This window comes from Myodes glareolus, chromosome 8 (assembly GCF_982192425.1).
Source record: "Myodes glareolus chromosome 8, mMyoGla1.1, whole genome shotgun sequence".
Taxonomy (NCBI): Eukaryota; Metazoa; Chordata; class Mammalia; order Rodentia; family Cricetidae; genus Myodes; species Myodes glareolus.
The window spans coordinates 108809340-108832260 of NC_142033.1; the positions used below are offsets into that span (position 1 = coordinate 108809340).

The 22921-nt window shown below is 58.5% G+C and overlaps 2 protein-coding genes across 7 annotated transcripts; one reads left to right on the plus strand and one right to left on the minus strand.

Moving 5' to 3' along the window:
• Nucleotides 1–239: 239 nt before the first annotated feature.
• On the plus strand, nt 240–8811 carry Cbarp (CACN subunit beta associated regulatory protein). The gene is made up of 10 exons (XM_085692519.2): nt 240–512; nt 2154–2253; nt 2352–2491; nt 2595–2659; nt 3038–3182; nt 4160–4331; nt 4441–4569; nt 4780–4993; nt 6222–6402; nt 7140–8811. The coding sequence occupies exons 2-10, from the start codon at nt 2161–2163 to the stop codon at nt 8101–8103; spliced, it is 2103 nt and encodes a 700-aa protein (XP_085548645.1). The 5' UTR covers nt 240–512; nt 2154–2160; the 3' UTR covers nt 8104–8811.
• Stk11 (serine/threonine kinase 11) lies at nt 8679–22549 on the minus strand. 6 transcript variants are annotated; one of them, XM_087909413.1, is made up of 11 exons: nt 21822–22549; nt 14718–14801; nt 13992–14081; nt 13373–13505; nt 13169–13305; nt 12815–12942; nt 12323–12380; nt 11241–11437; nt 10876–10978; nt 9313–9519; nt 8679–9093 (listed from the first exon to the last, which is right to left on the minus strand). In XM_087909413.1, exons 1-11 carry the CDS (start codon nt 22109–22111, stop codon nt 8898–8900), a joined length of 1623 nt encoding a protein of 540 aa, XP_087765539.1. In that variant the 5' UTR covers nt 22112–22549; the 3' UTR covers nt 8679–8897. The 6 variants fall into 6 exon arrangements, 5 of the variants coding, with proteins under 5 accessions (XP_087765539.1, XP_087765540.1, XP_087765541.1 ...); XM_087909414.1 differs by lacking the exon at nt 10876–10978 and having other exon boundaries at nt 9313–9514; XM_087909417.1 differs by lacking the exon at nt 10876–10978 and having other exon boundaries at nt 8880–9093.
• Between the last annotated feature and the right edge of the window lie 372 nt (nt 22550–22921).

A 22921-nucleotide genomic window follows, 5' to 3' on the forward strand; every position in this document is an offset into this window, starting at 1 on the left:
CAGGTGAGAAACTAGACAGCCTAGGGCCCCCCAGACTTGAGATACCCAGTGTTAGGGGAGGGGGAAGGACGCAGTGCGCCCACGCACAAGGTTCCGTGACACTGCAGCACCAGGTAAGCTGAGTCGTGCAGCGGTGCGGGGGGGCGGGGCCGCCCGGCCGCGAGAGGGGGCGCCGGGAGCTCAGGCTCCGCCCCCCGCCCCCGCCAGAAGGGAAGGGGAGGCGGTGGCCAGCGCGCAGCGAGCCAGACGCGGCGGCGAGAGCGGCGGGGGCGGTCAGGCTGCGGGACCGGGCGGCTACCGGGTGCACCGAGCCAGGGGCCTGAGCGGGCGCACCGCCAACGCAGTCACGTGCGCTGCCCCTCCTCTCTCGCACACCTCCTCCGCGCGCCGCGCTCTCCATTCATAAATTCTCCGTCGGCTCCGCGGCCACCGAGCTCCAGAGCCAACCGGGAGCGCCGTGCATCCGCCACCCGCCCTCCCGCCGCCCATGGGCCGCACGCCCCGGCGCTGAGGTAGGCGCGGCGGGCCCTGGCGCACAGGGCCGGGCGGGGACGGGCGGGCGGATGCGCGCGGCGGCCAGGGGATGGCGACCAGCTCCCGGGCCCGCCCTGACCCACCAGTCCTGCCGCGCGCGATCGCGCATGGCTTCGGGGAGGGAGCGGAGAGTGGGAAAGGTTTGAGCCGCCCTGCACCCCGCGCACCGTCGGCAGCCCGGAGAGGGAGCCCGCCCATGCCGGCCCTCGGCCTCAGTTTACCCTAGTGACAGAGCGAGGGCAGTGTAGCCTTGGCCTCCTGGGTCCTCTGCTTTTATTTCGCATCCTATTCTACTGCGGGGGTGGGGAGCTTTCTGTAGGGACCCCTTGTCCAGGCTGGCGTCCTCGCTGACCCTCATGACTCCACCTTATTCGCCTTGGGTCTCCACCATCTTCCTGTCACTCCCATCGCCATCCTTACCATGCCCCACCCCCCTACAGCCTGAATTCATTGCCCGACCTACATTAGCGGCCCTTGCCGCCGGCCAAAATTGTTGCCTGCCGTTCTCAGCCCCGGAGCGCTGAGGACACGTAACCTTCCTGGGGGAGCAGAGTCGTTTTATCTGGGCCTACGTCTCCCCCCCCCCCCAACTCCCTTGCCGTCCAGTCCGAAAGCACTGGCGACGCTGGAGCCTGCGAGCTCTTTTTCGATGGGGTTAGGTATTTGCGTGCTCACGCTAGGTGTGGGAACTAGGAATGGCTGGCCAGAGCGGCCCCTGACACCCCAGAATCATCTCCATTCCCTGAATGAGTCAGGTGGAATTTTGAGCAGCCCCTTCCTGAATGTTGCTCCCCACCCCCAACCCGAAACGTGCCCTAGCCTCAGTTTCCCCACGCTCGTGGCGGAGGAGCCATCTTGGCTGCGGCTTGGGGCGCCCCTGAGGGTGGCCTCCCCCGCGCCCCCGCCCGCCTCCCTCTGCCTGGCAACCCGCCCCCCGGCGCGGTCCTGCGCACCGTCGCCATGGGAACCAGATTTTTCAGGCCAGGAACAGATGAGCGTCTTTTGTCCTTTCCACTCCCACTAGTGTGGGGCATGGGGACCATTCCCTCTAGAGTCGTGACTTGGATGTCTGGGGGGGGTCACTGGTGCAGCCCCTCCCTCAGGTGCACTGCCTTCAATTCCTTTTCTATCCCATGAGACCCTGAGACCCGAAGGACACCTGGAACCTCGACTGAATGTACTGTGGGACTTCATGTCCCCTTCTCCCAAGGGTGATTTCCCTCTCCTGGGCAGGGCTGTGCTACCTTGCTGGGCCGGCCGCACCGGCCAGCCAGGGAGGTGGCAGGGATGTAGGAGAGCCACTTGTACACACACACACACACACACACACACACACACGCACACACGCACTCACTCCTGCGCACGCGCGCGATGCCACCATCTATGTGATAAAGATGGCGAAAGAGAGGTCCTGGGAAAAAAGCCCTGGCTCCAGGCGCCCTACGGAGTGGGTGTGTGTGTGGGGGGGTGTGGCTCACATTGCCCCACCTGTCCATGAGTCACCCCAGTGACGGCAGCTGCTGCTCTTGCACGGGGATGATGGGGGCTGACTTGCAGGGGCTCCCGTGGGGAGGGGCTGGCAGAGCTGAACCTCAGCTGGCTCTATGCCCTACCTGTAGCCTCAAAATGCAGCCCACGGCCACCATGGCCACAGAGGCCACTACCACCGCCACGATTGCCCTGACGACTTCGTGGGACAATACTACCAGCCGCCCCACGGTGGGTGGTGACTCCTGGAAGTGGGGGTGGGGTGGGACAGAAAGGAGCCCTGGAGCCCTGACACATCCCATCCCGTGCACCTGATCCCCTCCCCTCAGGCGGAGCCCGACCCCATCTTGGACAACTATGTACTGCTGGTGGTGGTGATGTCGCTGTTCATCGGGGGCACGCTGGTGGTGCTGTCTGGCGTTCTTCTTCTCTGCAAACGCTGCTGGGAGGTGCACCAGCGCTTCAACAGGTGCATGCCCAGGGAACCTCTTTGTGACACGCCCAGGTGGTGCCTACAGAGCCCTACAAGTGGGGATCCCCATCATTGTTCACTCCCCGCCTTTCTTCCTCAGGGCCATGGATGAAGCAGAGAAGACCACCACTACTTACCTGGACAACGGCACCCACCCCATACAAGGTGAGGGGCCCGTGTGGTCCGCAGCATCCTTAGCTGCACTTGACTGCCTTCCGCCGCGCCCCGCCCCTCGGCCCCCTGCCCGCCCCCTCGGGCCGCCTGACGGTCTGTCTGTCTGTCTCCCCCACCAGACTGGGCGCAGTTCGAGTCCGACTCATCTCTGTTTCCTTAACGCCCAGGCGTAGGTGCGCACAGGCGCGTGCTGAGAGCGAGTGAGTGTGTGAGCGGATGAGCGAGTGCCCGCCGCCCCGCCCAGCCCGCCCTGTCCTGCCCTCACTCGGCCCGCGCCCCCCTCCCGACCCACCCTTGCCCAGCAGCCTGCCTGGCAGCAAGACACGCGCGGCCCACCCGGGGCCCACCCTCTCTTGACTCTCCTCACAGACCCCGACTGCAGGGGGGAAGACCCCGAGAGCCAGGACACGGAGACAGAGCGCTTCCTAGCTACCAGCTCCACCGGCCGCCGCGTGTCCTTCAATGAGGCTGCCCTGTTTGAACAGAGCCGCAAGGCTCAGGACAAGGGCCGCCGGTGAGGGAAGCCAGGGGGAGGTCACAGCTTGGTGCTGAAAGCTGGGGACCCTGGCTCAGGTCTTTTGGTATGGGCTGGCAGGGAGGTAGTAGAGAGTAAGTATCAATATTAAGGTATAAGCTCTGGTTAATGTGTTGAGCACACTGCAGACTGAGGCAGGAGGATTACTGGAGTTATTTTAAAATGTTTATTTATATGTTTCTGTGTGTTTATGTACACGGTGGGTGCAAGTGTCCATAGAGGCCAGAAGAGGGCGTCAGATCTCCCTGGAGCTAGAATTACAGGTGGTTCTGAGTAACCCAGTATGGGTCCTGGAATCCCAACTCAGGTCCTTTGCAAGAGTAATAGGTGCTATTAACGCCCGAGCCATTGCTCCAGCTCTGATTGCTGCAAATCTGAGACCTGACTGACCCACATAGAATGAACCGTGGCTGGCATGGGTACATGTGTTTCAAGACCTGCCTTAAAAGGAAAACGCCAGGGGGCTGGAGAGATGGCTCAGCGGTTTAGAGCACTGACTGCTCTTCCAAAGGTCCTGAGTTCAATTCCCAGCAACCACATGGTGGCTCACAACCATCTGTAATGAGGTCTGGTGCCCTCTTCTGGCCTGCAGGCACACATGTGGACAGAATATTGTATACATTATAAATAAATAAATATATTAAAAAAATAAAAAAAATAAAATTAAAAAAAAAAAAAAAAAAAAAAAGGAAAACGCCAGGTATGGTAGTGTGTGCCTGTAGTGCCAGCCCGTGGCCAGCAGAGGCAGGAGGATTGCTTCAGTTCAAGGCCAGCCTGGTCTACACAGGGAGACCCTGTCTAGAAAAGTGAACAGTGAACAAGCAGTGGTCCCAGTCCTTGGTAGAGATGGAGGCAAGAGAATCAGAAGTTTAAAGTCATCCTTAAATGGGGAGTAGATGGTAAAATAGATGGCTAAGTACTGCCAAGAGCTGATTGTCAGGGGTCCCCCAACATAGGTATACCCTGACAGAGGGGGACTTCCACCACCTCAAGAATGCCCGTCTCACCCACCTCCACCTACCGCCCCTCAAGATCGCTACTATCCACGAGTGTGACCCGGGCGAGGCCAGCTCAGTGGCCACACCCCACCCAGCTACCACCTCCAAAGACAGCTTGGCTATTTTCCAGGTAAGGGTCAGTGCTGCGGCCAGCCCTGGTCCTCGGCAGAGTGGTGGTGGGGACCAAGTGGGACCTCCCCCTCACCTACTTGTCCTCTCTCAACCCCTCTACCTCACAGCCCCCCGGGAAGGCCCTCACTGGACACTCCGTGGGTCCCAGCTCCGCCCTGCCAGGCGATCCCTACAACTCAGTGGACTTCTCGGAGATCAGTCCCTCTGCCTCCAGCGACTCTGGGGAGGGCACCTCGGTGAGGAGGACCCCCTGTAAGAGCAAGGCTGGTGGGAAGGGTGCTCAGCTCCTCTCCAGCCCAGGGAAGGGAACTAGACAGGTTCCAGGAGGGCAGAGCCGGCCTGAGAGAGGAAGCTAGAAGGGTGACCACAGGCTGGCTTAGTGGGGACCCTGGGGGGTGGGGGAATCCATGCCTGACAGTCGTCCCTGCCTCCCCCACGTTCCCCAGTTAGATGCAGGTGCCCGGGGTGCCAAGGCTGCTGGGCCTGGGCCTGAGGCAGCGCCCGGGGAGATGGGCACAGGCTCCTCGGGGCCAGGCCCTGTGCTGCAGTTCTTCACACGGCTGCGCCGCCATGCCAGCCTGGATGGGGCTAGCCCCTACTTCAAAGTCAAGAAGTGGAAGCTGGAGTCCAGCCAGAGAGCGTCCAGTCTGGACACGAGAGGTGAGGCACCCCAGAGTGACCATGACTGCCACGGGCCAGGAATTCCCAGCGCCTGCGCGTCTCTAGAAGACTGTCAGTTGCGATGCCCTGTGTCTCCTAGGCAGATGACCATCCCGTAACTTGTGATCCCAGGCTGAGTGTGTGCACTGGTATGGTGTTCACCTTCAGCTGCCCTGGACCTCCACCAGTCCTTTGGCCTGATTAGGCTTTATTAGAACAGTCACAGGGTCTGTAGAGCGCCTTTTTAAGTGGGCGAGGCTCTGGCTTCCACCTCCAGTACCACATAAACCCAGCGTGGTACTGCATGCCTCGGCACTCAGGAGGAGGACAGTAATTCAGAGCTAGCCTTGGCTACATGACCACATGAGAGCCTGCCTCAAAAAAAAAAAAGTGTAGGGGGGCAGTACTGCACTAATTCTAGGATCTGTGAATGGCTGTTTGTTGTGAGACTGTCTGTGTGGCCCAGACAGACCTTGAACTCTGGGCAACCCTCCCAATGCAGGAGATTACAGACACACAACTACCCAGCTAATCCCTGTGCATTTTTGATAAGGCCCTGGACAGTTAACAATTTGGGCTTTTGTGGCCACATTGTCCCATCTCAACCTCTGCTGCAGGAAGTGACTTTCGTGTGTAGATGAATACGGCCTTGGCTTTAGTAAAAGCTGTTCACAGCCCCAGGATCCAGGGTTGCTCCCTGGGAGGATTCTCAGGCTCTGCCTTGGTGGCAGTGGCTCCCAGGCACCAGCTTCCCTGTGGGGAGGGAAGGGGGATGGGTGGCTCTAGATGGCAGAGGGCTCACACCCCTTCTTTTCCAGATACTACTGTGGGAGGAGGGTCTGGGTGCTGATTAACCCCAAGCTGCTGTGCAGACCAGAACCTGTTTGGTGGGTGGCTCCCAGCCCACCTGGAGGTCTGCCCGCTGGCAGTTCTGTTTGGGGAAGATCTTGGCTACTGGCCAGGAGCTGGGGCAGTTTCCCTTCAAGCTTCCTACGCCAGGGCAGTGTGTAGGTGGCAACGTCTCTCCTTCCTGGCCCAACAGCTCCAGCTCCTCTGTGCCTGCTGCTTCAGCAAGACCTGGGCTGTGCTAGCCACTGGGTGTTCTTTCTCCTGGCCATACCTGTCCAACCAGGGTATTCTGTCGGGACTGCTTTCCCTGAGGCCTTCTAGTTCATGCCTAATCTCTGGTCTGTCCAGTCTCTTCAGCTGACCGACTACCCCCCCACAGGTTCCCCTAAGCGGCATCACTTTCAGCGGCAGCGGGCAGCCAGCGAGAGCACGGAGCAAGAGGGGGACGCCCCCCATGCCGACTTCATTCAGTACATTGCCAGCGCAGGCGATTCGGTGGCCTTCCCACCCCCCCGCCCCTTTCTGGCCAGCCCCACCAGCCCGCCCCCCACTCTCGGCAGGTATTTTTCAGTAGATAGAGATGCTAAGGGTGGGCCTGTGGGCCCCTGCCCTGCCCCGTCCCCCCTAGGTGGCCCAGGGACTGCCCTCCTGGCCCTGTGGACACGAACTCGAGTCACACTGGCCACTTCATGGGGGCCACCTCTCCAACGCAGACCGGAGAAGGAGGGAAACAGGGAAAGTTTGGGTAAGGGTAGGTGGGCAGTTGATGGCTCCAAGGTCTCCAAAATGGGACACCCACCAGAGCAGGGCAGCGGGCTTGGACCTACCCTGACCCTGCCAATTTGTGGCAGACTCCGAGGCCTGAAAGGCTCCTCAGTTGTCCCAGCAACCCTTCTGCCTACCTGTACTCCTAATATATGGCCTGACTCCTCACACAAGCCTTGGTGATTGCTTCTATCAGAAGCAACCTCCCTCTCCAACCCAAAAGCAAAACTCCCAAATGCCAGTAGGATACAGGCAGAGGCCCTGCAAACTTGGGGTGACCCTTGGCTTCTGTGATTCACACCTGGCCCTACCATCCCATAACCAATGGGTGAAGTAACCATGTAGGACGAGGGGCTGATTTGGAGTCTAGTTCAGGTCCATTCCCTTAAGTCCCCTTGCACATCAAGAGAATGTATCTAGGAGTGGCCCAGGCTCCATGAGGGTCCCTCCATGTCCATAGTCCCTAATGCACAAACGTGTGGCCGGCAGGGCAAGGCCTGCAGGCTCTGACCACGTGGGCCTGGCCTTGCAGGCTAGAGGCGGCTGAGGCAGCGGGAGGAGCAAGCCCCGAGACTCCTCCGGAGCACAGCATCAGTTTGGGGCCCGAGCATGCGCAGCAGCAGGACCCACAGCAAGAGCAGGACGCCGAGCATGCACAGTGCAGCTACCGTGACCTGTGGAGCCTTCGTACTTCCCTCGAGCTAAATGCAGCCACTGCATCGGACCACAGCAGCAGCGGCAATGACCGCGACTCAGTACGCAGCGGTGACAGTTCAGGATCGGGCTCTGGGGGTGGCGGCCCAGCACCTGCCTTCCCGCCCCCACCGGAGTCTCCGCCCGCTCTGCGGCCTAAGGACGGCGAGGCCCGCCGCCTGCTGCAGATGGACAGCGGGTATGCGAGCATCGAGGGCCGCGGTGCAGGTGACGAAGCCTCCGAACTTCCCGCTCCAACCCGCAGCCCTCCCCGCAGCCCGCGAGCCTGGCCGCGCAGGCCGCGCCGCGACTACAGCATCGACGAGAAGACGGACGCACTTTTCCACGAGTTCCTGCGCCACGACCCACATTTCGACGACGCGCCACGCCATCGCGCACGTGCGCATCCTCACGCCCACGCTCGTAAACAGTGGCAACAGAGAGGCCGGCAGCACAGCGACCCCGGTGGCGCACGCGCGGCCACACCCCCAGGGGCAGTCCGTCCTGCGCGTGCGCCCTTGCGCCGTGGTGACAGCGTCGATTGTCCTCCTGAAGGCCGTGCACTGCCGACCACAGGTGATGACCCGTCCATTCCTGTCATCGAGGAGGAGCCTGGCGGCGGAAGCGGTGGTTGCCCGGGCTCTGGGCTGTGTGTCGAGCCCGCCGGGGCGCTGCTGGACAAGCTGGCAGTCAGCCTCGACGATAGACTTTTCTCTCCCCGTCTCCCTGAGCCAGTCGCCTCCTCCCCGGTGCTGATTGTCGCTGCTGCTGCCCCCACGTCTCCCGACCACAGCCCGGCCTAAGCTCTGTGTACTCGACCCGCCTCTCGGCAGCTTCCCTGGCGGCACGTGGAGCAGCTGCGGATAGCAGGAGAAACCTGGGGTTGCCGTGCATGCGCACGCAGCCCGATTCGAACTGCGCACATGCAGTGTCCCATCACTCAGCGGGTCGAAGGAAGTGGTCTCCAGAGGCGCGAGGCTCCCGGACCCCGGTTCAGCTGCAGGGCGGATAAAGCACTCGGACTCTTGAGTCCTTATTTGTCCGACCATGGCACCTGGCCTCTGGCCACAGAGGCGGGTGAAGCAGGTTCTGAGGCACATAAGCAGCCTCCCTCCATTAGCGAGCACTTGCTGGTGATACCATTGCCGGCCATATGCTTGCGTGAACCTACTGGAGGGGAAGGGACCTTGGGGCAGAAAATCATCCTCAATCGGTTTACCTCACCATGGTGTGCGCTCTTGCAGTAGCCGTACCCTCCCTCTCCAAGCAATAACCGCCTCTCCCGCTCTCAGCATGTGCACACAGGCCCCACCTTGTCCCATTCCTCCCCAAGAGCCTTGGGCTTTGGACACGCGGACAGAACAGCCCAGGCAGCAGCTTCAAGTTTCCCAAGCTTTATTTATTGCCAAAATATAGGGCGGCCTCGCCTTGAGAGCCCGCCCACTCCCTGCCCTGTGCCCTGCGTGGGTAGTTGTGTTGTCTGGTTGATCATAAATGTCTCTGCATATTCACTCGCTCTGGGTTTTCTCTGCAGGCCACCCTGTGCCCCGCCTGCTCCAAACACCCTCACAGCCACAGCTCAAATCCACTTGTTTTATTAAAAAAAAAAAAAAGAAACCAACCCAAAGACAGCGAGGCTTGCGGGGCGGCATGCGGGCGAGGCCGGCCAGTGGTCTCGACATAAAGTGCTTTCTGGGGCGGTGGTCCACCCTCGGCTCCAATGCCCAGTCCACACGGGTGGGCCGAGAACCGCAGCCTTGCCGGGACACCTGCCCGGTGATCCTGGCGATACACTGCAGGTAGGTAGAAGGAGTTACTCAGTACCTAGCCTCTGCAGGGAGGTAGACACTACCATTGGTACAATCATGACTGGTAAGGGCTGTGGTCTCAGTCACCAAACCTCACCCCATGGGACCAGTGGAGCCCTGCCCCAAGGGAAGAGCCAGGAGCACAGCAGACACCCACTGAGCACCAAGCCGGTCTTTCTTGATCCTTCCTGGCCTTGCGCCCACCTGCAGGCTGCAGTCACTGCTGCTTGCAGGCTGAGAGCCGGCGGATCTTGTTGCTGGAGCACGACTTGCGAGCAGGGTTGAAGGTGCCAGGTCGGCCTTCCAGCTTCACCTTGCTGCTGAGCTGGGGCTCTGTGCCATTCACACACACAGCTTTGGGCAGGCTGCGGGTCTGTCCATTCTGACCCACCTCCTCTTCCACGACCTGTCCTGCGGGAAGATGGCAGGTATGGCTTGAGCCAAGGGACAGGCAACCCAAAGCCCCAGGACCCGGCCAGCCCCAACTGTGCCAGAGGCTGGTCAGGGCATGCTTTCTAGCCTCTAGTGCCATCCCTCAGTGGCTCCAAAGGCCTGTGCAGCCAGGCCCAGCCTTTCCAGTGGTCTGCCCTGGCCCCCCTGCAGCACACCCATGCTCACCTGCCTGTCTAGCCTGGGTAGCCCAAGCACCAGCTCACAGAGCTCTCCAAGTGAGTCAGGCTCTGGACCCACAAGAGGCCCATGGAGATGAAGCACTCAGCCTGGGGTCTACTAGCTGTGCTGAGCACGTGGGCACCGTCCAGCTGAGGGCTACAGGTCTAGCTTTCTCTGCTGGCCTGCCATCACAGTGGGGATAAGTCACCTCTCCCAAAGTTCCTCAACAAGTGGGCAGTCTCTAGCATGTAACTGCACAGCCACCAGGTGTTTGAGATGTTACTATGGGAACCCAACAGCACCCCCCCACCCCACCCGTATCCAGAGTCCCTCCTCCCAAAACTTCTGATTCTGTCAAGACTGGCAGCACCCACCCTGGCCCTCACTCTGGGCTAGACTGAGGCATGAGGTACGGTGGCCCCTGTAGCAGGAAATCCCTCCCCACAAGGCACCTGTCCTGTGCCGAGGCTATCCTGAGGTACTGCCACTGTACAGCACTATTCCAGGTGACACATGGGACCCATTGGCCACCCAGACAATGTCCCCAGACCCCTCCCCATAGCCTTGCCTTCTTTCAAACCACAGCCTCCCTGAGTGTCCCAAAGATGCAGTCAGCGTCCTAAGTGCATCCCTCCCCCACTGATGAGCTCACATGGAGGTCCTGCCGGGGTCAGCTAGCTAGTGGTACACATTCCAGGCAAGGGCTCAGGGTGACAGGGCCCTCGCTGTCTGAACAGAAGATGCTATTAGGACTGTGAATCTTGAGAACGACTGTGGCTAGAGCTCATACCGGACTCAGGTACTGCTGGTACTGCTTCCTGAATCCTCAATTGCTACAGGGACACCAGGGGTCCAGGGGCCTGACCCTCCCACACGCAACTGTCTGAAGGGCCAGGAGATGCTTTCCAGTAGGGCTGGCTTAAGGGGCACAGGAAAAGGGCCCTCAGAGCTCTATCTAGCCAGCGGTAACCTTGGTGCTGAGGGCCTGGCTCAGGCCTTGAACCTGGTATATTTTGGTACCCTGGTGGGAACCCTGCCAGGGTAGTGACAGGGAAGGGCAGTCGCGGCAAGCATCCACCTGCAGACACAGTGGACAAAGCTTTATGGAGGACATGGGCAGGGCAGCAGCCAGGGAGCTACACTAAGGCCTCGAACCCCTCCTCGGGCTCCTCTCCAGGAAGGCCTGCGCCCTGGCTCTTCCACATGCATGTGTCGCATGCATCCTCGCTAAGCCCTGCCTCGGCCGCCTCCTCGACACCTGGGGAAGAAGGCGATATAAGGTCAGGCATGGCGAGGACTGAGGGCCACTGGACCCTCCCTCTCATGGCTGTCTCAGGGCACCAGCCCACTACCCTCCAGGGTCTTCTCCTGCCACAACTTGCAGCCAGGGAGCCCTTCGCTAGCCCAGAGCGCAATGGCGCAGCCGAGGATAGCTCAGGTCAGACTGGAGCCTTGGGGAAGGACGAGCCCTAGAGAGCACAAGGCGCCAGCTCCAGGCGACACAAGCTGAGCCGACTCACCGGGCACCGTGAAGTCCTGGGTGTAGATGATGCCATCCTCAAGGTCAAACAAGTCCTCGTCCTCGTCCTCGTCAGCACGGCCGTGCAGGTCCTCCAGGTAGGGCACCACTGTCATACTGCGCCAGCGGTCCTTAGTGTCTGGGCTCGGGGGGATGGGCACCAGCGCCTCAGCCAGTGGGTGTTTCTTCCGGAACCAGCTGCAAATGTCCAGGTGCAATAGAGCCATCAGGTACTGGGCCCTTGGTGAAAACATTTGACACCTCATACAAGACGAGACCTACCACACCACAGCCCAAACACCCCGTGGCTGCCTTCCTGGATGCTACAGGCTGAGATCTCAGCGAGGGGTTCAGGGATCCTGACATGTGCACTCACACTAATGGCACCAGAAACCACTGCCCACTGATGGCAACCAGAGCTCCTCAGACTAGGGTGGACAATCAAGGCCCTGCACCTATAGTCCCTCTTATCTCAAACAGAGATAGGCTAAAAGCCCTCCCTAGGGAACACCCTGTTGAATTAGTCTCAGCCCAGCATGGAGGTGGCAAAAGCCCTGGGGACAACTGGCAGGGGCAGAGCCCACAGGCCACCTTGGACCCAGGGTTCCCACCAACAGAGTGGTAACAGGATGGAGGCTCCAAAGCTTTCCCGCCTCCTGCTGGCCTCCTTGCCTGTACTCCCATGTTGAGATGGCCAGGCTCCACTGGGTTAATGGCCAGCTGGGGTCCAGAGTGACACCTCCCTTGAAGCCTGGCAAGACCCGCTATGCTCTTCCCCATCTACTGCCATATCCTCCCACCATGGAGGAACTGCTGCACAGCCGCCTGCACACCTCAACAGGACAGCAGAGGGAGAGGAGCCTGGGATAGGGGAGTGCTGGAGGACTCTTACCCCTGCCTGCACTGGGCACCAGGAGGGAGGCACAGCCAGCAACCTGCAGACTCCAAACGTACACAGCACTTCCCCTGGCCAGCAGCAGATGTGCATATACATCTTCACTGCTGTGACCACCCAGCATCTGCAACCATGCTCTCACGTGTACTCAGACCCCAGCAGGTGGACATGGCAAGGGAGGTGCTTACCTGTGCTGCCTGATCTGTCGGATGGAGAACCTCTTGGCTGGCTCATACTCCAACATCCCTGTACAACAGAAGGGTCAGTGGACTAGGTGCTTGCCTTCTCCATGCCACAGCCCCACCCCACCATCCATCCTACTGGCCTTCCTAGGCCCCAGTGAGACAGCAGCAGGTAGCCTGGGCATAGCACTGAGACCCCCCAACATGGGGCCATCAAAGCTGACGCCAGTGCCACCTGCTGTACAGCCCAGGATACACAAGACACCCCTGCATTCTCTGTGCAGAAACCAGGCAAACAATCCTCGAGACCTCCAGTGCCAGCTGACAGGGGCTGTTCTATTAGTCAAGGCAGGCCACTGGCCCCACCCCACTGCCATCTCTGGCCATCTAGGAGCTGCAGGAGAGTCCCACTGACTCTGGACCCCTCCACAGACCAGGGGCTCTGTCCCTGGCTGTCCTGGCATGCAGGTGACCCATAGTCACTAGGAAGATGCCCACCTCGGAGCAGGTCAGAAAGTGGTGGGCCGCAGTCGCAAGGGATGGTGAAGTCCCCTCTCCCGATGTTCTCAAACAGCTTGTAGATATTGTCTCCCTCGAAAGGGTACAGGCCCGTGGTGATGTTGTAGCTTCACACAGGAGGACAGAATCAGTGCTGGTCACAAAGACCAGGTGCCCAACTCCCAGGTAGATGTGCGGCCATAGCACCTACACCCACCCTGTGGGATGGGGTCGAGGGGAACCATATCCATAGACCTGGAATATCCAACCTGCTGATCACCGTGGACAAACAGGCCCAAGAACACTAAAGAAAACCCGCAGTTCCCCATTTGCTACAGGGTCTAAAACACTTACAGTGTGACCCCAGCTGACCAGATGTCCACCTTGAAACCTGAGAAGGTGTCAAGTCCATTGGCAATCTCGGGTGGCTGGAAGGCCGGGGAGCCCTGGCTTGTCCGGCAGGTGTCATCCACAGCAAAAGGGTGCAGGGCCTGGAGGGCAGTGAGAGTCAGGGGTGCTCAGGAGAAGTGGCCCAGGAGCCCTGCACACGGTGCCTACCTCGGCAACACCCAGGTCGGAGATCTTGAGCGTGCCGTTGGTGGTGAGCAGCAGGTTGCCCGGCTTGATGTCCTTGTGCACAATGCCCTGGCTGTGCAGGTACTCCAGGCCGTCAATCAGCTGGCGAAAGTACCTGAATGGGTGGGACCGGCTCAGGCCCCACAGGGTCTCAGCCCATACCACGGTGCCTACACAAGCCTGCTATGCAATTTGGTAGAGTCACGAGGCCTAGCCCACAAGGGAACAGGCGTTTGGGGTTCAGGTAACAGACATGATAGTCAGAATGCCAGAGCCCATTGGAAATTACATGGGGCAACTACAGACACTGGTGCCTAGGCCCAGGGTGCCAAGCCTCCCCGCTGGCTTAACCTCTTCCCCTTCCCTTGATTCTGTGTCAACCAAGGGGTTGTGACTCTGCTGAGACTAGGAGAGATGGCCAGGCTCAGAGTCAGGCTCTGCAGGGCAGTGGGCCCACAGGGCCTAATAGGAAGGTGACCCCAAGCACATTGGCTGGGCTGAAAAGTGGGGGCCCAGAAACATCTGGGTTTTCCTGACAATATGGCTGACAAGAGTCACAAAAAGTGTTGGCTGCTCCTCCTGCACCTAGCAGGGCACTCACCCATGGGCCTGGCACACAGGGAAGCGCTTCTCCGGCACACTGTCCAGCATCTCCTGCATGCCACACACGCAGTACTCCATCACCATATACGTAGGGTGCTAAGGAAAGCAGCACACACCAGGCTCCTGGAGCCCTGCTCCTAGCAAGAGTAGTCTGGGATGCCCTGAAACCCGATGACAACTGAGACACTGCAGACACTGCTGAGGGTGCAGGGCCCTGCTGGGCCAGTAGACTGCTACCGCTCCTACCAGTACTGAGTCCACAGGGCCACTGTGCTACCGGTCCACATAGAGTCAGCATAGGATACAAATGGACCAGAAATGGATGTCTACTCATCACCCCAGGGTGGAAGGGGTGCCTGGGGGTCTGGGCTGCAGCCAACTACAGGGCACTTGGCTCTCCACATGCTCCCAGGACTGCCCAGATGCAGAGCAGGCAGTGCAAGCTCTACCCTGGGAAGGGGCAGCAAGGGAAACCATCAAAACGGAGGCAGTGCCAATGCATGTAGGCTCTAGGTACCTGAGATCGTGCCCAGCTCTGACCACAGTGGCCAGACCAGACTGGCATAGGGTAAGAGCTTCATGCCCTGCTCACCCTGTCTGCTAAGTTGCCAGGCATCACGGGACAGCACAGAACTGAGCTGCAGTTAGAGGCTCTGGCTATAAAGGGTTTCTACTCCCTACCACACACAGGGACCACCTCACCCCACTCCACCCCACAGGATATATCTTCTGCTTCTCCTCATTGTACAGCACGTCCACCAGCTGAATCACATTCCGGTGCCGCAGCCGCCGCAGCAGCTGGATCTCCCTGTAACAGAGGATACTGCTCAGCCGGCCCTGCCTGCTGTGAAGCCGCCCATCTGGGAACACACTGGACATGGGGTGGGGGGTCAAGTCTCTTGCTTGCCTTTAACACCTGGCTCCATCCCAGGGACCATCAGGACACTGGAACTGCTTCATAAAAGCAAAGCCCCATGTCTGGTGGCAAAGGCTCAGCACCTAATGAGCTACGACAGGGCCACAAGGGCTTCTCCCAAGCACTATTCCACCTCATAACCTGGATATCCCCCAAGCTGGGCTAAAGGAAAGTTCAGAGACTGGCAGCAGCAGCAGGAACGGCTACCATGGTGCCAGCGAGGAAAACACTGGCCCTACATAAGCACCACTGTGCAACAATGGGGGTCACCAGCCAGTCACAGAGGCTCCCCTTAGGTCAGGTCTGATGCCTAGACAGTAACACAGCACCCCAACACCAGAAGTTCCACCACCACGTGCATGCACGGCACCCATCACAGTCTCACACACAGAACGCCCACAGCAATCAAAAGGCACAGGCCAGGGTCCACACATTGATAGACACATAATGAAGCATCATAGCGATGTGAAAAGAAACAAGACTCTCACACTTGTCAATCATGCCCTATGAGAGACCCAGGCACAGAAGGCCACACAGAGTGGGGCTTCACAGAACAAGTGAATCCAGAGGCAAAAGGGTTTGCTGGGGACCAAGAGTATGGCTGGGGTGGATGGCTCATGGGGACTGTCTCTGGAGTGAGGAAACCTTGTGGAACCAGACAGTGGTGACAGCTACATTATGCACATTCTCCATGAGGCTGCCATGCCGTAATGAGTGAGGAAAGCCTGAGTCTCCTCTCCATTGGTTTGTACCCTCACCAACAAGCTCAGCAGGGTGGAAGCGCCCCTCCCTGGGCTGCCCTCACCTCCTTAAGCCCCACCTCTTCCAGAACTCTTCCTGACAGCCCACGGGGCATTCATCCTATGCTCTGTTCCAGTAGCAAGCTTGGTATGGAGGGGCCTTGGGAGCGGGCTGCAGGGGAGGAGGTGCTCTGCTCTGAGAGACGTACTTTCACCTCGGGCCCAAATTCAACAGTGCCCACCCAGGCTGGGCACATGCTATTTATGGAGCTGTTTTGTGTTCCCAGCCTGATGGACACGCAGGGCCTCGAGGGGCATGACGAGGCCAGTGAGACACAACAACTGTTCTTCTGCAACATGGTCGGTACAAGAGGCCTTGGAGCTCAGTCCTAGTACATTTTCTATCTCCAGGGGCCACAAACATGAAAGAGAAACCATACAGGCTGGATGCACAGTCAGAAGTGAAGAGGGCACTGGTGTTAGAAGCCACACACTCGGTTTTGGGGTTCCCAAGAAGCCATTTCAAATATGCCTGGACCAGTGCTCAGATCTAGCATGACCCTAGCTCCCCACTTTCACACTGAGTTCAGGCAGTCACTCCCGCTTTAGAATCAAGGCTCCCATCCTGATCCCCACACATGCCACAGCAGGGACTGTTACAAAGGCAGGGCCGAAAGCCCACTATGAAGGTGAGAGCTGAAGCAGATGCCATACCCAGCACATCAGAGGACACCACTGTGACAGACTCCTTGTAGAGATGCCAATCAAGACAGAGGGTCACTTAAGCCAAGTCCCCCAGAGACAGCCCACCTGGCATACAATCTCCTGGGTGCTGTGCACAACACAGCCACAGAAGGAAGAAGAGAGAAGCGGAGGCCCAAACATGAGGCCATGAGCTCCCAGGATAGGACAGCACCCCCAGCTCAGGCTTGGGGCCACGCTTCAAAAGAGGTTAGGCCAGTAGCTGGCACACACACATATATACATGCACACATGCATACGTATGTGCACACAACAATGAAAGCTGGCAACATCCCGCCTTTCTAGATGTAGCATCAGCTGTCTTGCGGAGGCCACAATGCCCTCTGCAGCTGGAACCTCCTTTCCAGGCACTGCACACGGGCCATGCTCTTCCTGGGGAATCTGGTGCTGGGCCAAGTCCTCCACATTCTCCACACCTAGAGCTTCCCCAGCTATGAGACAGCCACTGCTCTCCAACACGTCCCTGTACCAACCACACAGTGGCTCTGTGGCTCCAGCCTTTGTCCAGTAGCCCCAACTCAGGCCATGACAGTCTCCAGTTGAGCCCTCCTGAAGCACCATCCATTCCCAGCTAACAGAGCATACCTACAAGGGCAGCAATGAGCCACCACCAGCCTGGCTCTGCAGGGCCTGGTGTGAGCACTGGTAGCACCCCCCCCCCCAGTCTTGAGTCCTGAGCATGCGTCCACTGCGGATTATGTAAAGCGAAAAGAGGAGGCTCCTTCTCAGGGATCAAGTAGCTCCACCAGCGTCCCGGAACTGAGAACCTGACCTCCAAAGGTCCATCAAACCCCTGGGCTCAGTGTCATCTGTGGGGTGTGTGCTTGCAGGTCACTGGACCCAGCACTCTTCCTGTGACCTCAGTCAATGCAGACCACTGGGACATGATAACTTAACATGTTTAACTTCCCCTCAGTCTCCTGACCAGGCACCCTGCTCTGCAGCCTACACCATGAGTTTGAGGCCAGCCTGAGCTACACTCATAGCAAAACAGTTTCAAATAACTAGGGATGGAGAGATGGCTTCCAGGTAACCCAGGTTCAATTCCTGGCACCTACACAGTGGCTCACCATCATATGGAACTCCAGTTCCAGGAGGTACGATATCCTCTTGGTTTCCCCAGGTACTATATGCATTAGCAGCACAACACATGGGGAAAACACTCATGGACATAAAGTTTTTTTGTTTTTGTTTTTTGGTTTTTCGAGACAGGGTTTCTGTGTGTGGCTTTGGAGCCTTTCCTGGATCTCTGTAGACCAGGTCGGTCTTGAACTCAGAGGGATCCACCTGCCTCGGCCTCCCAAGTGCTGGGATTAAAGGAGTGCGTCACCACTGCCAGGTTATAAAGGTTTTTTTAAAAAAATATATTTTATGGTTTATTTAACTTTATTTTATGTGCATTGGTGTGAACGTGTCAGATCCCCTGCAACTGGATCTTCAGACAGTTGTGAGTTGTCATGTGGGTGCTGGGAATTGAACCCGGGTCCTCTGTAAGAGCAGTCAGTGCTCTGACTGAGCCATCTCTCCAGCCTCTATAAAGTTTTAATAAAGAAAAGCTTACTGCTTGTATGAGGCTCCCTGTCTAATGCCTAAGGCCATGACCAAGCCAGCCACAGCAACCACCCCTACCCACAGAAAAGTACCTGAGGGCCCAGGGAGATTAGAGCAAAGCAAAGGCCCCGCCCTCTGGCTACAAGCTCCCTCTACCCCCAGAGCTGCAGGGCTTAGTGCCACCCACCTTGTGTTCAGTGTTTCTTGTTAAGTAACCAAGAAAAGTAGGAAAGAAGAAAGTGGGCATGGTGATGCATACACACCAGTAGTCTAGAGTAAAGCAGGGGCAGCTCAGGTCAGTCTGGGCTACAGAGAAAACCCCTGCTCAGAAATAACAGAAAATGACAGCAGTAGCAGGGGAGCAGGCAGGAAGCAAGCTGAGCACGGGCACCTGCAGGGGAGGAAGTGCCTTCCGCTAGGTCCCACCCAGTTCCTCTTGGGCAGCTTAGGCAAGGCCCAGGCAGGATGCATAGTCCTGCGCTCTGGCCAACTATCCAAAGCTGAGACCACAAACTTGCTAGAGCTGACAAACACCAGGACCTCAGCCACAGGCACCCAACACCAAGTGAACTAGGCCCCCTGGTAGCGGAGCTCAGAGACAAGGCAGCAGCACTTAAGGAGGAAGGCAGTGTCCTGAGCACCACGGCTGCAGCAGGTGCCCAGAGCACTCCACCCATAGTCCAGTATGCTGACTGCCCAGCACTGGCTCTGTGAACCAACAAGGCTCCCTCTCTGAAAGCATCACTTCCCTGACAAGAAAGTGGCTAACAGTGGATTGGGGAGATAGTAAATCATTGCTTGTTTTTTTCAAGACAGGGTTTCTCTGTGAAACAGTCCTGGCTGTCCTGGAACTCACTCTGTAAACCAGGCTGGCCTCAAACTCAGAGATTCATCTGTCTCTCCCAAGTGCCGAGATGAAAGGCATGCACCACCACTGCCTGGCCTGAGATGGCAAATCTTTTCGTTGTTTTGTTTTTCTAAACAGGGTTTCTACATTTAGGCCTGGCTGTCTTGGAACTCGCTCTGTAGACCAAGCTAGCCTCGAATTCACAGTGATCCACCTGCCTTTGCCTCCCAAGTGCTGGGATTAAAGGCTTGTGTCACCACCGCCTGGCTAAGACAGTAAATCTTGACAAGAAGCACATGGACCTGAGTTCGAACCTCCAACACCCAGAAAGACCTGACTGTGGTGGTACACACTGTGCGCACACCAGCCTAGTCACCTCGCTCCATGTCACAGTCTGCACAGGACTGCACCGGAGAGATAACTCCTGTGGCTGACCTGTAACTTCTACATGTACACACACACACATGTGCATGAACTCACACAGGAAGTGACCCATAGGAGGCCATGGCGTGGGTGAAGGCACACAGGCCGCCTCACAGCGTAGCTCCTCAGGCTGACAGTGGGAGCAGCTTGTCAAGTGTGCTCTGAATGTTGTGTGAGCTGAAGGTTGAAAGTCGACAAAGTCCAGGGCTCTGCTTCCCACCTCGTTAGCATCCCAACTCTGCGCAGTTCGCAGTACGCAGATGCCCGCCAGTCGCCATGGGGTGGCCTCCAATTGTCCCTGGAGAGCTGCCAGCTAGACAGGGCGGTGACACTCAACAGTTGAGCGCACTGCCCACCCTCCCACCCCGAAGTGGCCAGCCGCCAGTCAGCACAGACCACTCTGCACGAGCAGGTGCTTTCTGTCCCCAAGGAGAGCTGATGGCCAGGCACTCTGCAAAGGACATGCAGCTTGGCTAAGCATGGTCTAATGGCCAAGACCTGGCTTTTGGAAGAGTCATGTCTCTGCCACATGGGGGTGGGGTGGCTTCCTCAACCTATCCCTGAGGGCAGGTCTCAGAAGTACCTCCATTCACAAGCAAAGAGCAGCAAGGCCCCAGTCTGGGACCACACCCACATCTAGTCCCACAGATAAGTTGGGGCAAGGCACACATAGCACACTGAGGAGCAGAGGGTCTCTGCAGCCTTCCCAAGGGAGGCGCCTTGGCAGGCATGCATAGTGTCCTACTGAAAGGAGAAAGCTTTGCACGCAGACTGGGTCTAGAAGGTTCCGTACACTTCACCATGAGAGACAACTTGAGTGGAGTTTATTAAGCTCCTGAAAACAAAGGGGCCTTTCTGAATGGGCCAGCTGTCAGCCAAGCTGCCCCTTGCATGCTGTGACTGTGTGTGGTTCATACAGGCAGGCGCCCACAGCCTCAAGGTTCCTGCAACACAAGACACTCAGGCAACAGGGCTACACCACCACTACATCGCAGACACCTGGCCTTGGGTCATGCCCTGCGAGGACCTAGGTACAGGGCAGTCTGCCAGACAGTCTGCAACTCTGGCCTCAGTTTCTCCTGGCTTTTGTCTTGTGTGTGTATATACATGTAGCACAGTATACGCGTGAAAGCTGTGTTTGCTTTCACTGTGCGAGTTCCAGAGTCTTCACCCACTGAGCTATCTTGCCAAGCCCAGTTTCTCTTATGAGAACAGGTTTTGCTATGCATCCCCGGCTGGTCTAAAATCTGAAGCAATCCTTCTGCCTCAGTCTCTCTAGCATCGCGATGACAGGTGTGTGTCTACTTGCCCAGATCAACTCCCACTCCTGAGGAACAGTCCAAATTCCTTAAAGCAATCTAGCAATCTAGGAGCTGGGGGCTTCCAGTAAACTCCAATGTCCCTCTGAGCTCACTCATGACACCTGTCACTCACATGCCTCCCCACTAACTCAGATAGAGCCATTTTAGGACCTATGGACCAATTTCTCTCATCTGAACCCACCTGGCTCTGCAAGCCACACCCTGAGGGTAACATTAGGTAGAGACAGCACGGATCCTGAAGTAGCTGTGGAGCCCTCAGACACAGGCTGAGACAACACACAGTGTGCCATGTGGACACGGAGTGCTGCTGAACTCAAGCTGGGGTTCAGGCCTGGGCAGTCAGACACAGTGGGCTCCCAAGGGCCCTGAAGTCAAAGGGGGACCTAGGAAGGGCTGCTTGCAGCTGGAGACCAGCAGACACCACTCAAAAATGAGGTGAGCAGCCTATGGCACCAGGTTTTCCCCAGCTCAGGTCTCTGACCTCTAGCCACTCCCACCTGGAGGAACACCCCCAGGTCCTGACTAGCCCAGGACCACTCCTACCCAAGAAGCCAAATAGGTCCCAGGCTAGCCCGGGCCACCAACCTGCCCTGCTCCACCAGCAGGGTGCACACACCTGCTCTCGGGGAGTAGCACACCTCCCTGTGAGTACCACTCAAGAGCAGCACCCAGCTGGCAAAAACAAGAGTTCCCAGCCTTTCCTGGGACAGGACCACAGGCAAGGTCACCAGTCAGGCAGAGTCCCCGCCAATGCTGGCCCCAAAGTTTCCCAAGTTCCGCCAAGCCCAGCAAGTGATAAAGAGTCCCCACGACCCAGCGACGCCAACCAGGCAGGACACCGCAGGGACACGCGCCAACACTGGCTAGCTACCTCCTACCCCTGCCTCCCCCCAGCCTGTATTCACCATTATTTTTGGGTTCCCTCCGACTCCGTAAACAAACTAGCCACCCGCCTGGCAACCCCGCCAAGGAAGCCAGGCTCGGCCAGCGCCAAGACCCGGACGAAAGAAGTGGACTGGGTAAGCGGAGTCAGTCACACGACCTCCCCCTAGGGCGGTCTGGAGGGCTACCCCAGCACACTGTCTACACGCGGTGAAGCTCAGGGGTAGAGGAGGCAGATGGATAGTGGGAGGGAGGGGAGAGGAAACGGAGGAAGGAAATGAGAAGGGGAAAAAAAGAGAAGACCCAGGAAGTAGAGAGGAAGGAGGAACAGCCGCCCAAAAGCTCAAGGCAGCGCCCGAGCCGGTCCCAGGCCCTTGGCACCTACTTCTTGACGTTGGCCTCGCCATTGGGGATCCTGCGCAGCTTTTTCTTCTTGAGGATCTTGACCGCCCTGCGGCACAAGGTCTCGGAGTCCAGCACCTCCTTCACCTTGCCGTACGAGCCCTCCCCGAGCAGGTCCCCCATCAGGTACTTGCCGATGAGCTTGGCGCGCTTGCGGCGCGGCTGGTAGATCACCTCGGTGGAGTCGATGCGGTGGATGAAGGTGTCCATGCCCACCGACATCAGCTCGCCCTCGGGGAACAGACCCAGCGGCTGGGGGTCCGCCACGTCCATCCTGGCCCAGTCTTTGTCCTCGTCCCCTTCGGGGATGTCAATTCTTTTCGAATTCGAATTCCACCCCCCACCCCCCACCCCGCTTCTTCCAAATGTTCAAGAAGGAAAAAGAATAAGGGGAAAAAAGAAGAACGACCTCCCCAAACCTCCCGGTCCCCTCAACCGGGTCCAAGTCCCCTTCGTGGGCGCCAATTCTTCACTTTTGATTTTTTCCCCCTTCTTCTAGATGTTCACGGAGCAGAAAAGAATAAAAATAAGAATGAAAAAAAATCAACGAGCCCCCAACCCTCGCGTCCCCCAAATTCGGGTCCCCGGGGACGCTGCTTCTGAAGGCGGCGACGGTCCGCCGTCGCGGCGCGCGGGCCGCTAGGTCATGGTCGCCACTCGGGCCCCGCGCCCAGGCGCCCAAGGCGGCAACACGGAGGCCAGTCCGAGCCGTCCATGTCCGGCCCGCGCAGACGCCCCGGGCGGCCCCTTAGTTCCGCGACTTCCTGGGGCGCGGACTCCACCCGGACGCGGGGTACCGGGACACCCGCAGGCCGCGGGCACCGAAGTCGGGGCAGGAAATCTTCCGGAGCCCGAAGGGGGGAAGCTCACCCCGGGCGGCGCGTCCCCCTCGCCGCCGAGCCGCCGCGCGACAGGCAGGAGGCCGGAGCGGCGAGGGGGGAGTCGAAGTCCAGGCAGAAAGATACTGCCCGCGAGGAAAACTCCAAGCCGGCGCCACACTCCGCGGCTCGCGCCTCACTCGCGGACGCCGTGAGCCGCCTCCCCTTTCCTAGACCGACACGCCGCCGCCATCTTGTTTACCGC

What these genes read in the sequence shown, in the direction of transcription:
- Stk11 (XM_087909413.1), bottom strand. Translation starts at nt 22,111, where the DNA reads ATGGACGTGGCGGACCCCCAGCCGCTGGGTCTGTTCCCCGAGGGCGAG. An exon ending in ACTTTCTGACCTGCTCCGAG is followed by an intron (nt 12,381 to 12,814) that starts GTGGGCATCTTC and finishes TCTGTTGTACAG; the next exon opens with GGATGTTGGAGTATGAGCCA. An exon ending in GCAGTGACTGCAGCCTGCAG is followed by an intron (nt 9,094 to 9,312) that starts GTGGGCGCAAGG and finishes ACCTACCTGCAG; the next exon opens with TGTATCGCCAGGATCACCGG.
- Cbarp (XM_085692519.2), top strand. Translation starts at nt 2,161, where the DNA reads ATGCAGCCCACGGCCACCATGGCCACAGAGGCCACTACCACCGCCACG. An exon ending in GCTCAGGACAAGGGCCGCCG is followed by an intron (nt 3,183 to 4,159) that starts GTGAGGGAAGCC and finishes CCCCCAACATAG; the next exon opens with GTATACCCTGACAGAGGGGG. An exon ending in CCGCCCCCCACTCTCGGCAG is followed by an intron (nt 6,403 to 7,139) that starts GTATTTTTCAGT and finishes CTGGCCTTGCAG; the next exon opens with GCTAGAGGCGGCTGAGGCAG.